This window comes from Dama dama, chromosome X (genome assembly GCF_033118175.1).
Source record: "Dama dama isolate Ldn47 chromosome X, ASM3311817v1, whole genome shotgun sequence".
Taxonomy (NCBI): domain Eukaryota; kingdom Metazoa; phylum Chordata; class Mammalia; order Artiodactyla; family Cervidae; genus Dama; species Dama dama.
This window is the reverse complement of record NC_083714.1, coordinates 27719544-27733417: the sequence shown is the minus strand read 5'-3', so window position 1 is coordinate 27733417 and position 13874 is coordinate 27719544. Positions and strand designations below refer to the sequence as shown.

Below are 13874 nucleotides of genomic sequence, written 5' to 3'. Positions count from 1 at the left end.
TATCTCAGTAAAAAGTTTTTAATTAAAAAAGAACAGACAGCCCTTTTAATCTTGCAGGTCCTGAACAAAATCAAAGATTGACTTAAAGATCCTACCATCAGGAGCATTTCTTGCTCTGAAAAGATTTGCCCTTCCATACCTTTCTCCTCCAAACTCACGGCGAGCTTCAAGTCAGCCAGTTGCCAGGTGGTGATGCCCGCTGATGAGCCCAGGTGCCTGTAAGGCACTCACACACTGACACCTCAGCGTGCAGTCCATTGCCAGCTAGACAGCAAACCGACTTTGGTGGTGGCTCAATCCTAAATCTTTAACTAAAAGTAATTCTGAGACAGAACAAGGTCACACACTGGAAATAAATTCCATCATTTTCTCTTCCTCCCTCTGAGATGTTAATGAGAGAAGCTGCTCTGCATAATATGGGACATCTTCCCAAATTCACAGTGACATTATTGGCACGATCAGAAGCGGCCACAAGAAAGTCAAACCACCCCCTCTCCCCACTCCTTGCCGTCACCTAAGAATTTCAAAACCTTTTGGAGCCACACACATGGTTCTGTACCGTGAGAGTCTGTGGCAGATGAAACCATGCTTTAATGAGATCCTTCTAGTATGTTCACAAAGCAACTTCCTTCAAGAAGATCAACCATGTAACGGTGATTAGAGCCAGCCTTAAGCACTTTCACCCTATAATTCAGAGGCCACAAAAATAAGTAAGTGTCTAGAGACAAAGAAACTGAAAGAGGTTCAAACGCCTGAGGCCAGATTTCTAATTACATCACCCCACCTTACCTTTTGATCTTTTGTGTCAACCCTGGGGATACCCACGCTTTAGAGGTGGCTCCGTGAACTAGAAGGGGCTTCCCTGGTGGCTCAGTTGGTAAAGAGTCTGCCTACAATTCAGAAGAGCCAGGTTCGATCCCTGGGTCGGGAAGATCCGCTGGAGGAGGGCATGGCAACTCACTCCAGTATTCTTGCCTGGAGAATTCCATGGACAGAGGAGCCTAGTGGGCTACAGTCCATGGGGTCACAAAGAGTCGGACACGACTGGAGTGACTAACACATAAAACGGAAAAGTCAGTGGATTGTCACCGTAGCCCACCTAGTCAAATCCCAAAAGGATTCTCTTCAACAAGAGTTAAATCGGTAGTTGCAGATGGCTTCAAAGGAAATCATTTTGTATCTTTTCTTCTTTCCTGATGTTCCAACGAATAAGAACATTTTCTAGTTTAGATAAAAAGATTTGTTATCTTCATGTTTTTCAAAATGACCTAAGGGCCAGGTTTAAAAGGATTTTAAAATTGCAATGACTATATTTCACAGATGATTATAGCCTTTTAAATCTGGGCAGATTTGACCCAAGGTCAGGCCTATACAGAGACTGTGCTCCCTGGGCAAGACCCATACCCCGTCCCAGAGTAAGATACCTTAGGCAGTGCCCTGTGCCAAGCTGCTTACAGATCAGGGATCCCTGAAGCATTCTGCTGCTTCTGACATGACAGTTCTGTTTTGCCCACCCTGGTTGCTCCCTCAGAGCATGAGTAGCTGGCCAATACAAGGCCCTCGTAGTTTGATGTTAACGATGTTTTATTGAAACTATCTTGATGCAGCAGTTTTGATGCCAGGTACATTCTATCATGGTTAAAGAAAAAAGTTTTATACTTTCAATTTGTTAAATTGTTGAATATTGCTAAATACTTGTGCTAATGTGCACAAGAGATGTCCCTATCTCACCTTACAATCATATAAGTGGCTTCAGCTTGGGTTGGGGATGTCTGTTGTACACAGACTTGATAATGAAAGAGTTTGCATTTTGATAAAGTGGCTTTCAAATTAGAGACTTGCATGGTCAGACCCTTTGCAGTGGGTACTTCTTCAAAACCTAGCCCAGGGGTTCTTAAACCTTATTCTGCCTCAGAATCACCAACTGAGTTTGTTGAAAATGGAATTCTTGGGCCCCACCTCCCACTTCCAGATTCTGATTTGGCATGACTGGGGAGAGCCCCCAGGAAACTGCACATGTGGCAAGAGCTCAGCTGCTTCCAATGAAAACAGTCCAGAGAGAACTTTTGGAAAAATACCTTAGAGCTTTAGCCCAGGCACCAAGCTGGATGTTCAGTCATCTTGGCGCCATCTTAGGATAAGCAGCCAGGAGGGATTGGGTCCACTTTGGCTTACTCATCTGACTGAGTGATCACTATGAAGTCCCTCTACTGACCACAAGCTGAGTTAGGAATAGGTGTGTCTGGTTCAGTTTGGCTTGTTGGATGATACTGATGACTCTCTGTTTGCTTTTACTTGCTATTCGTGGATACCTTGTGCACCCTAGAAACAGAGATACCAGACATAGGTAAGCAACTCACATGGGTGGGTGCCTAATGCCCCTTCCTGCCCAAGACATCGCCTCCTAATAGTATGCTAATAGGGAAACTTGACTTCTTAAATAAGGTTAAAGGACTAATGTGAATGTTAACTTGGGAGTTATAACTCAGGTAAGTATTTTCCAAAAGGAGAACTCCACTAAGTGGAATTTGCTGGAGGATCAGAATGATGTACCAAAAAGAAAACACGATAAGAGAATGTTGGCAGTTCAGTACTTCCCAGGAAAGCAAAGCCTCCAGTCTCATGGTGTTTTCTTAGGTGATATCACAGATGAGTCTGTAAGTTCAAATAGATTTGATGTTGTGGACTCCCCTGGTGGCTCAGATCATAAAGAATCCTCTTGCCAGTGCAGGAGACAAGAGATGTGGGTTTGATCCCCAGATCAGGAAGACCCCCTGGAGGAGGGCATAGCAACGTACTCCAGTATTATTGCCTGGAGAGTCCCATGGATAGAGGAGTCCTGCGGGCTACAGTCCATGGAGTCACAAAGTCAGACACGACTGAGCGACTAATACTTTCACTTCACTTTCACTTTCAAGTTGCAAGTAGAGAAAGAGACGGTGCAGCAGTCTTCCTACTTCTAGGAATTTAGTTGACAAGTGTATTAAGAGAATGCCCATGATGACCTGCTTGAATAAGATTTCTCCATGTTCCTCTTAAGCAACCTCATGGTTTCTATTTTACCCCATCAAAAAAAAAGATAATAAACTTTAAACTGACCATTTACTGACAATGCCATATAACTCTGAAATTAGTCATAAGAAGTATTTCTGTTCAACTTGTTAACACATTACACTTGTCAAAACTGTTCTAAATTACCTGAAATTGCAAAGGAGAAAATTGAATTTGTTCACTGTCGAATGCCAGTTGTCATCAAAATGGCAGTGATGGGGTTTGTCATTTGGATTCCATTTGGGAGAGGCACTTCCCAAATGGCAGTGCACAAGATCAGCCTTGCTACTTTGGCATAACTGATTCCTTAAGCAAATTAAGTTGGTTATCAAATTGCTTGCTGGTAAAATGTTGCACAGTATTAATTATGAGCATTAATTGCCCATTTAACAATCTATGTGGTTTTAACTGGCATGAATGAAGTGATATTTGCTGAGTGATCTTTGCTAAGTCTCCATGCAGGCACACTGCTTGCATGGAAAACTAACCAGAAGATGACAATAAGTCTAACACTAAAGTTGTAAGAGAAATCGTCACATATCTCAAATCGCAATATGTGTTTAGACACAAGGGATTAGAACAAATTGGAATGTATTCCAGTGGTTTTTCTTTCTCAGGTTTGGCATGTTTTCACAAAGTAGAAAGAAACCAATCTCAAAAGAGCTGAAGTGCACTTGGGAAATGGCATGAAATGGCAAGAAATTACATCTCAATATAGGAGACCTTCCTGACTGTTGGCTGTCAAGAAAATAGCAATCAGATTTGAATTTGGTGTGTTGGGCTATTCCATTTTCTAAAGGCCAGTGCACAGAGTTTGAGAACAGTCTTGCAAAGCAACATAGTTAGAAGACTGTAACACTGAATTTTTTTTGTCACTTTCAGAACAAGAGTATTCTGAAGGTATTTATTTTGCACACTCAGTCACATACAATCTAATCTAATATTGGTCCAAGCACAGACTTGTTAGTGACCCTGGGTGAGCTTTCTATGTGCCTGGGTTTCCTCAGTTGAGATTTGAGAAGAATGATAATTCCAAGTTCCCTCACAGGCACTTTGAGGATATTCAATAATAAATGAATGTAATGCATTCCAAAGTGTTTTTGTGCGAATAACATTTCTCTTGGAAAAATAGCCTATGGACTTTTCCTAAACAAAACATGATTAATCTGGTTCAGTTGAAACTTCCACAAGCTGACTACCAAAGTATTGAAGGTTGTTTTGGGGAGGGAGTGTGACCCCTTCTTTATTCTAGAAAGATATAAGGGCACTGGAAAAATTTTATTCTGAAGGCAAAAAGTACAACTAAATATGTGAAAACTTTTACTCAAACCCGTATTTAAGCAGTCTTTGCTGCAGAGATGCTTTGTCTCATATGACTGCCAAAGCAATACTGGAATCTGTCGGGCCCTTCACAGTTTATTTACAGCAGCTGGCATGGTAATTCCAGGGTTGAAGATGTCCCTGGAATCTACCGGATTCTCTTATTTGATAAAGGTAAGTAGAAAAAAATCAAGTGTTCCAATTGGATTTGATTTTTTTCCAATTAAAACTATACACTGGATCTCAAGTCAGTATTTGCCAGCCTTACTATCATTAACATAAATATGCTTAGAGGGCAAATGGCAATTACAAATATAATCAGGAACATGCCAGTCTTTAAGAGCATCTTAATTAGTCTAATGACCCTCTCCCCTCCATTTGACTTGGCTAAGTAGCCAAGGCCTGAACTCTTCTATGTCTTAGTTAGATTCATGTTGTCCTACAGTTTAGTTCAGCCCTTACTGAACATCAGCCCTGTCAGACCCTCTGTTGGCACTGAGGTAGAAAGGTAAGGTTCCTGCCTGCAAAGAGTTCACAGCGTAGTTGGAGAGAGAGAGATGTGGATGGAAAAAAATAGTGCTTACACCCAGTATTCAGATCTCAGTTTCTAATACCATTTTTCAATAAAAGGACTAGGGATACTTGGAGAAATGGTTCATTCTAGTGCCAGGGCAGGTATCATACAAGATGAGCCTGGAGCATCTTGTAGTTCCAGAAAGTAAGGACGTGCTCAAAAAACAAACAAAGCACACCCACATTGATGGGGGTTGATGAGGGGCACACAAGCCAACACAAAGAGCTTCCAGTGGCTAAAGCTGCAACAATTTGAGCAAATAAAAATAAAGTAGTATTGAGCAAAAAATAAAGTAGTATTGGATTTAATGCAAAATATAAAGCAAATATCCATGAGTCCATACTGATATGAAAAAAAATGGAGAAGAAAACATAAAGTTGTCATGCAGAACTCCAAATAATTTATATAGATACTCAACCCTCAAGGAAGTGCAGTTTAACTCCCTACTCTTTAAGTATTGTCTTGGCAGAGTAACTTCCCTCCAAAGAATACAGTGTGGAAAATAAGACAGAAAGAGTTAACTTACAGAGGACAAAGCTGACAAACACTACCTCAGTCAGGTGATTAAAGTCAACATCAACAGTGATAAGCCATGTTGATATTATGTACCCTTGATTTGATTTGATGAGAATGGCACTTTACCCCATGGTCTTCCAGTAGGAACATCCTACAAAATACCTGACCAGTACTCCTTAAAACTGTTAAGGTCATCAAACACCAGCAAACTCTGAGAAACTGTCACAGCCCTTCAGAGCCTAAGGATACTGGAAGGCTAAATATAATTTGGTATCCTAGATGGAATCCTGAAACGGAAAAAGGATATTAAGTAAAAACTAAGGAAATCTGAATAAAATATGAACTTCAGTTAATAATTTAAAAAAATAATGCTAATACCATGTGATCAGTGCTGCTAGGTCACATGTTCCTCCTATCTGTTCATTTCTCTCCTTTCTACTTCTGTTGTAACACTCCTATTTACAAGTCATAGCCTATTTACTGATCTGACTCCCCCACTAGACTGTAAGTTTCATGAAGAAAAGGGCTTTGCTGTGCACACAGGTTGGTCTCCCAACCATAGCACAGTTCCTTGGCACATTGTTTGCACTTAGTAAATACTTTTTAATGACTCCATGAGCAAATACAAACATAGAAATAGTACCAAGGAAGGAATGCAGGTGAGAGATGGCAGAACCTTGGACTGCGGACAGTGGAGATAAAGACAAGTGGGCAGATTGGAGAAGAGTTTAGGAGGTAGAATTTTTTTTAAATGTTGTTTTACTGGATATGGGGAATGGTGGAAAGAAGGAGTAGTAAAGAATGGCTTCCGGTTTCTGGTTTAGGCTACCAGGTGTGAGGCGGAGTGCTGCGCAGTGAGCACACTAGAGATAAGACAGGGTAGCTCTTGTCCAACCTCTCATGGTTTATTAGGGGATACAAATACATTTTTAAAAAAATTAATATGACATGTGATCACCCAGAATAGAGGTAAGTATAGGCAAATAACTGAGCCTAGAGATTTAAGGAACGCTTTCTTTCAGAAGATAATGCCTGTATAAAACCTTAAACGGCATACAGGAATTAATTACTTAGTAAAGAAAGGAATGTGCCCCATACCAAGGAATATTTAAAAGTCTGTAGAGTTCTTAAAGATGGGAAGCAAATGATCAGATTAACTCTGGAGGCAAGATGGGGAAAAATGGTTTTAAGATTTCAAAAACACCTCCTCTGGGCAGGGCTATGGAAAATATTGCAGGCCAGAGATGATGAAGGTTAAAACTAATGTGATGGCAGGAAGGATAGAAGAAAAGTTCTGAAAGTTTGTTTGCAGGCACAATTACATGTGGAGAGAAAGGGGGAGAGTAAGGGTTAGACCTCAAGGTTTGGAGCTTAGATGATGTCAGCAGTACATGACCCTTAAGTTCAAGCAAAATGTACCCCAAACCAAAACTCCTGCAGCGATGGGAAAAATGAAATTAGGAGGATCAAAACTAATGAATGAGCTCAGCCACATATGCAGATGAAAATAATGCAAGATCCCATGTAAATATATAATTGAAGAATTTCAGGAATATCAAAATCCAGTCAAGGTAACTTGTCACCTTTAGGAGATATGGGTGATTGTGATTACAACCAAAAGAAAGGTCAAATGTAATCACTTGCATTATGTCCTGAAAGAAGAAAATGTGGATTTGAGAAATATGGTAGTCAGGTAAAAAACAAACAAAAAAAGTAAAAAACAAGGAAGCTTGGAAAGGAGAAGTTTGGCAGAATATATCTGCAACACAGCCCTACCTAAGCCACACTCATCACATTTTATGGGTGCCTTTCAATTTCCAACAGGACCCCAGGAGGACAGTAGTGACCCCAAGTGAGGTAGAAAGCCCAGAAGACAAGAAGTAGGTTTGTGAAGGATGGGGAATTCAGGAAGAGAATAACTAACTTCTGTTTTGGATTTTGAGGTGACTGTCTGAGGAGTTTCTGTTTGGGGTGACTGAGATATCCAGGCAGTAATCTAGTAGGCAATTGGAGAACTGGGTGGGAGAGTAGAAAAGGTATGTATGAGAAAATGGATCTCCTGGGATTTTCTCTCCTCTGTGTCTTGCTCTACCCTCAAACGGATGGTACTGGGATATCAAGATCATTACAGGTTAGCAGTACACATTGAATTTTTTTTTAATCCCAGACCCATTACTAGAAAAACAAAGAGGTGTCCATCTCCTCAGTACATAAGAAGGAAGATACATTAATACACTCACCTCTGAAGCGAATTTTTCACTTGTGACAAAAGGCAGAGCCTAGGGAGTGTAGGCTGAACAAGTTACTTTGAATAACTTTCTTTTTCTCTTCTCTTAGCACAAGCCCTGCTCACAAATACTATCTGGCTATGGACCCAATGTCTGAATCACTTTATCTATCAGACACCAATACCCGAAAAGTCTACAAGCTGAAATCTCTTGTGGAAACAAAAGATTTGTCCAAGAATTTTGAAGTGGTGGCAGGGACTGGTGATCAGTGCCTGCCCTTTGACCAGAGCCACTGTGGAGACGGTGGAAGAGCCTCAGAAGCTTCACTGAATAGCCCTCGAGGTAAGAAAAATTCCTTGGTCATCTAAAGATTTCATTTGACTTCACAGATCCCTAAGACTGTTGTCCCAGTGTGGTCTACCCATCCCAATATAGTGTACCTCTGACAGACGTCATCTCTGAAGTCTATATGGGAAGATAGGCACACCCAGGACTAATTTTTAGCCAATATGCATTGGGATAGCCATAACTATTAGGACCATATTGGAATGCCTCTTTTCTGGTTGATAAATAATTATTGCCCAGAACCCTCTGCCTCCTGAACACCCCAGCCCATGATCTCTTTCTTGGAAATCTCCCAACAGTCCAACAACAACAGGTTAACTCCTGGCCCAGCAAAGGGCCTCCAGGAGGATGGCTTTAGCACTGTGACCTGTACTGGTTAGGGGTGAAGTCTGTGCCACCTTCTGCCACTTTCAAATATATTGAGTATCTCCTAGACTTGAGACATTCCTGCCTTTTGCTTAACAATCACCAACCTTTAATGAACCTTTCTTCCATTAATTTATCTAAATCATTCTTGAAGTGAAAGTGAAAGGATTAGTCACTCAATCGGGTCTTAATTCCTCTGTTCATGGAATTCTCCAGGCAAGAATAAAATAAAATAAAATTTTAAAAGTGGGTTGCCATTCCCTTCCCCAGGGGATCTTCCCAACCCAGAAGCTGAACCCAGGTCTGTCGCCATTGCAGGCAGATTCTTTACCACCTGAGCCACTGGGGAAATCATCCTTGAAGCTATATACTTACAGTTTAAATTTATATCACCCATAGTATACATGTGTCCATGCTAAGTTGCTTTAGTCATGTCCAACTCTTTGCAACCCTATGAACTGTAGCCCGCCAGGCCCCTCTGTCCATGGGATTCTCCAGGCAAGAATACTGGAGTGGGTTGCCACGCCCTCCTCCACGGGATCTTCCCAATCCAGGGATCGAACCCACGTCTCTTATGTCTCCTGCATTAGTAGGCAGATTCTTTACCACTAGCATCACCTGGGAAGCCCCACCCCTAGTATCCTAGTATTACAAATTCCTTTTTTTTTCTTTTGCCTTCTATAAGAGCTCAGACTTACTTTTATTTGTCCTAAATTTAACTTCCCGATATTCAAGGGCCAACCCTCAATTCTGTTGCTTGAGATTTTTAAATAAATCTATGTTCTCCTAGTCAGCTTCATGATTTTATAGACTTGGATCATATTCCCATTTTAGGCCACTAAGCTGAGGATAGTAAGCTTTTAACTCTGTCACCATATATAATCCACCCTATCTCCTTAATTATTTAATCATCCTCTCTTCCTTCTCCAAGATACTTTTATGAAGTATTCATTGTAGTGAGTTTTAAGAACCCAGCCTGGGTTTTTTTTTAACTATCACACAAATAATATACAATTGTTGCAGAAAAATCAGAAAATAGAGAACGCAAAAAAGTGTTTTTAACTAAGGTCACCCATAATCCTACCACATCTACAAAACCACTGTCAACATTTTAATGTCTATCCTTCTAGACTTTTTTTCTGTGCATATCATATATTTTATCCTCTAATAATATAATCATAGAATGCTGTTCTGTAATCTGCTTTTCATACTTAATGTATTATGAACACCTTTCCATGCCAAAAAATATAGTGAGGTCAATGTGTTTAATTCATTAGATGGTCAGTTACTGTTTCAAATATTAAGAGGTTACTTTTTAGCTATTTGACATTTGCCATATGGGGATTAAATTTCAACTACGATCAGAGTTTAAAGCCTTCCCTTTCTTCAAGGCCATATTCAAGGCCTATGTCTTTCTTAAAGCCCCTCTGGCTAACCCAACCCATTAAATCTGAATTTCTTTGTTTTTTCATTTATTAGTTGGAGGCTAATTACTTTACAGTATTGTAGTGGTTGTTGCCATACTTTGACATGAATCAGCCACGGATTTACATGTGTTCCCCATCCCGATCCCCCCTCCCACCTCCCTCCCCATCCCATCCCTCTGGGTCTTCCCAGTGCACCAGCCCTGAGCACTTGTCTCATGCATCCAACCTGGGCTGGTGATCTGTTTCACCCTTCATAGTATACTTGTTTCAGTGCTATTCTCTCAGAACATCCCACCTTAACAGTGTCTACACTACCCAGTTAGCACCTTCTTTTTTTTTTTGCCTTCTTTTGCTTTCCAATTCTTTCATGAATGGGAGGCTTGAGATGAGAAACTATATTTCTTTTGACTCTTCCCCACCTCCCCAGCAAAATCTTGCACAGTGTGAAATCTACTACACAGCTTTCTTGTGTGATTGATGAATTAGGTAACTCTTATCCATACCCAAGTATTCCTGAAAGGAATTTCAGTAGCGCTGAAAAGAAATAATGTTTCCTCCCTAAGGGAACGTAAGCGCCCCCACCCATAAGTATCATGGTAAAGTGTTTGGGAATGTTTCTTTTCTTTTGTGCCTGTGCTTGTTTTTTACATATAGTAGGTCTGCAATAAATGTTTGATGAGTGAATGCTTAACTCAGGTGCGACTATAATTAGCTCATCTTTCAAGGAAAGACATCAGGTTGGAGTCCCACCTTATGCACAGGTTTAAAACTCTTGCAGGTATTTTAAGGATTTCTGCATAAGAAATAGGGAGGAATCAAGCTTGTATTGTGCCTGAAATTGACATCCTCCTGAGTTGCTGCTAGTATGAAAACCACTCATCTCACCTACCACATTCAACCTGCCACATAGAGAATGAATATCGGCTTTTCCAAATAAAGCAAATAATTGGTTCCTGCAGCTTTTTTTTTTTTTCCTTTTTGCTCGAAAAGCAGCAATAAGAGAGTCCTGATGAGCAGGATTTACATGAACTCTGGAAGCATCAGTAATGAGAGTGCCAAAATTTATGTGTCTATTAAAGTTAATATTTAAGTTTTTCTTCTGGTCATAACTAGTAGCACATTTTCCTTTGGCTTGATTTACTCAACCTTCTATCCAAGCGTGGCCTTTACAATAATCTGGTACACTTTATTCATCCCAAAGCGGTAAGGGGCCCTAAGAACAGCTGGCCCAGGTTTCATACAGCTGAATGTCTAATCCATCCAACACAGCTTTCACATAATGTACTGAAGCTGCTGTTGGCAACATCTGCTCTAACCCAGTGAGTGAAGGAGGATGTTTAAAGGAGGGGTACAAGTGGCTCACACTAAGTGTCCATCACATCTCCTTCCATCATGTTCACAGTGGTTGAGGTCCCTGTTAGTGATCTTCAAAATCACTTTGATGGCAAAACCTATGTCCAGGCGTCAGTTGCCCTGAAAATGCTAGTCAGAACACTTCAGTGCCTAGTTAGGGCACCTATCTCCATGCTGAATCTAGAGAGCACTTACCCTTGGCAGTGAGTCAGAAGTGAGAGTCTCATTATATGGAATGCTGCAGGGCAATTTCATAGACTTCCATAGAAGGAAAAATCATGCAAGAAGTCATTAAGGCACCATGTGCAAATGAGAGGAGAGTATTGTTAATTGCTAATTATATCTTTGAGGTTCTCCTGCAGGTTCTTTCTCTCTCAAAAAAAAAAGCCCAATTTGTTTGTTTTTTGGCTTTACAGCTACCATGCACATCAGCTACTTCGTCCTAACCCCCTTAGAAGACAGCAAATGTTTAATGGATTTCTTTAAGGAGAGGTTTGATTTTTCTCTCTTCCTAGAAGCTAATAAAGAAAAGCTGTAGATCAGTAGAAAATGGAAATGTACATCTAGGGAGTACCATTTCTAGGTTAGGAAAGAGAGCTCCCTCTAAGACTTTAACAAGCAACATATTGCAATTACAGGCAGGCTCTCCAACATGTCCTTAATTATGCAAGGTAAGTCAAATACATGTTAATCTGCAAGACAGCTAATTTATTTGCTGAATCTATTCTAAATATAGGATGAAATAAAATTTTCTTTTGAGATCATTTGTCCTAACATTGAAATAGATCATCCAATGGGATAAAAACCAGTCAGCAAAAAGCGAAAGGTCAGAAGCCATGCTTTTCGGGTTTTGTGTTTTGGTTTTTTTTAGAGTTGCGGGGGCTTTTTGTTGTTGTTGTTTTGAGAAATGGAAGCAAACTGCGATGAACACAGGGTTAGGAAGCCTGGGTTTTCATGTCCCGTCCATGTAATTATTCTTGGAATGACCTTGTGTAAGTCACTGTACCTCCCTGAACCCTGAAATTGACTTAATGATGCCACTGACTAGTTTTGTTACACTGGGCTAGGCATATACATGCTGAGTCCTGAGATTGTTCAGTTGTGTAAACTGAAGGGCTTAGGATGCTCTCCTTCCCAGCTCTAATGTATTAAAATAACCATAACTATAACTTACTGTCTGCTGTGTGCTCTACACTGTGTTAGATATTTTATGTGTGGTATCTCTAATGTTCACAATTCACACGGTGAATAGTATTATTCCCATTGTATAGATGAGAGGATAGAGGCACAGACACCTTCAGAAATTTGTGTGTGTTAAGTTGCTTCAGTTGTGTCCAAGTCTTTGGGAATTTACCTAGGGTCAGACAGTTTACAGATAACACTGGAATTCAAACCAGGTCTGCCTGACTTCAAAACCCATGAAGTGCAGGGATGGGATGGTGGGGTGGGGGAGCTGATGCCTCCACTATACCACACTGCTAAAATCCATGATCTCTCTGGGAGGTTGGTTTCTCTGGGAGGGTAGGAAATAGTGGGAAATGCTTTTCAATGTAATGACATATATTCAATGAAAACAAAATATTTTTACTTGGGAGATGAATGACTTTTAGTCTACCTTCATTTTCCTATTAAAACTATTTCTCAGATTTTACTGACCCAGTAGTATACCCATAGTGCACTCTTTAGAATTTGCATCATCTGTCATTAGAATTGTTCAAATAAATCTCCAAGAAACTTTGTCACATCTCTTTGGAAGATTCCGCAATTAGAAACTTCACCAACTTTTTCTTAATAGATGGAGTTTTATATAAGATAGCCCCTGGGTACTTCTCCTAGGAAGAAGTCTTTATCTAATCCAGTTTTCCGCACTTTGATTTGAATCCCAATAAAGAGAAACACTTGCCATTTTACTCATCAATACTTCAATGTAATGGGGCAAGGAAAAAAGTTTAGCAAAGAGGTTGATGGTGTGCTAATCCATGGCATTGTATATGAGTTTGAATTGACTTTGAAAGATGCTTTTAAAACATGCATGGATGATGTAGTTGAAACTTAGGTTCCATTTATTATTTTTACTGCAACTTTCTTTAATTCTACAGAGAACTCAAACTAATGAGTCATGTAATAGATGACCAAGTACTTAAACAAAATGTGAAATGGTACTATGTGGAGATATAAAATAAAATTTGTGACAAGCTGAATACATTTATTTTTTTAAAAGTAGAGACAGAGGGTGAAGGAGTGACTGGACAGGATGAAATTAATCAGTGACTTAATATGCTTTTCTTGGACCTCACCAAGGAGTATATCTCTATTTTCATGTGCATCTTTAAGCATATTGACCTCAGAACTCGACAAGGATTAGGCATTATCCACACACTTGCACACAGCCCTGGAGCTATTCCCAAGAAGGGAAATGACCCTTAAATCTTGATGGCTTCAGAAAGTGTTTTTAGGTTATTCATGACACTAATCATACAGGAGTTCCTTTAACTTTATTGGCAATTAAGAAAGCTGAGTATGATAAAGTCTAGGCAGAAATAATCTGTTTGTGTCCCTACCCAGATCTGTCCAAGGTGCATCCTGATGCCCCCTGTTATTTACATGCTGTTTTGAAGGGCTAATTTCGGGGTTAGTGGAAAGATGGTAAAACTCTCATCAGTGATGTCACTAGTATCTTGCTGATATAATTGG

General features: G+C 40.1%; 1 protein-coding gene across 1 annotated transcript in view; it reads left to right on the top strand.

Annotated features, from left to right (window-relative positions):
- TENM1 (teneurin transmembrane protein 1) overlaps positions 1-13874 on the top strand; it is an 887850-nt gene that overhangs the window by 776635 nt on the left and 97341 nt on the right. The window contains exons 24-25 of the mRNA XM_061137497.1: positions 2327-2347; positions 7799-8031. Coding sequence (XP_060993480.1) covers positions 2327-2347; positions 7799-8031 — 254 coding nt within the window. The remainder of the gene's footprint in view (positions 1-2326; positions 2348-7798; positions 8032-13874) is intronic.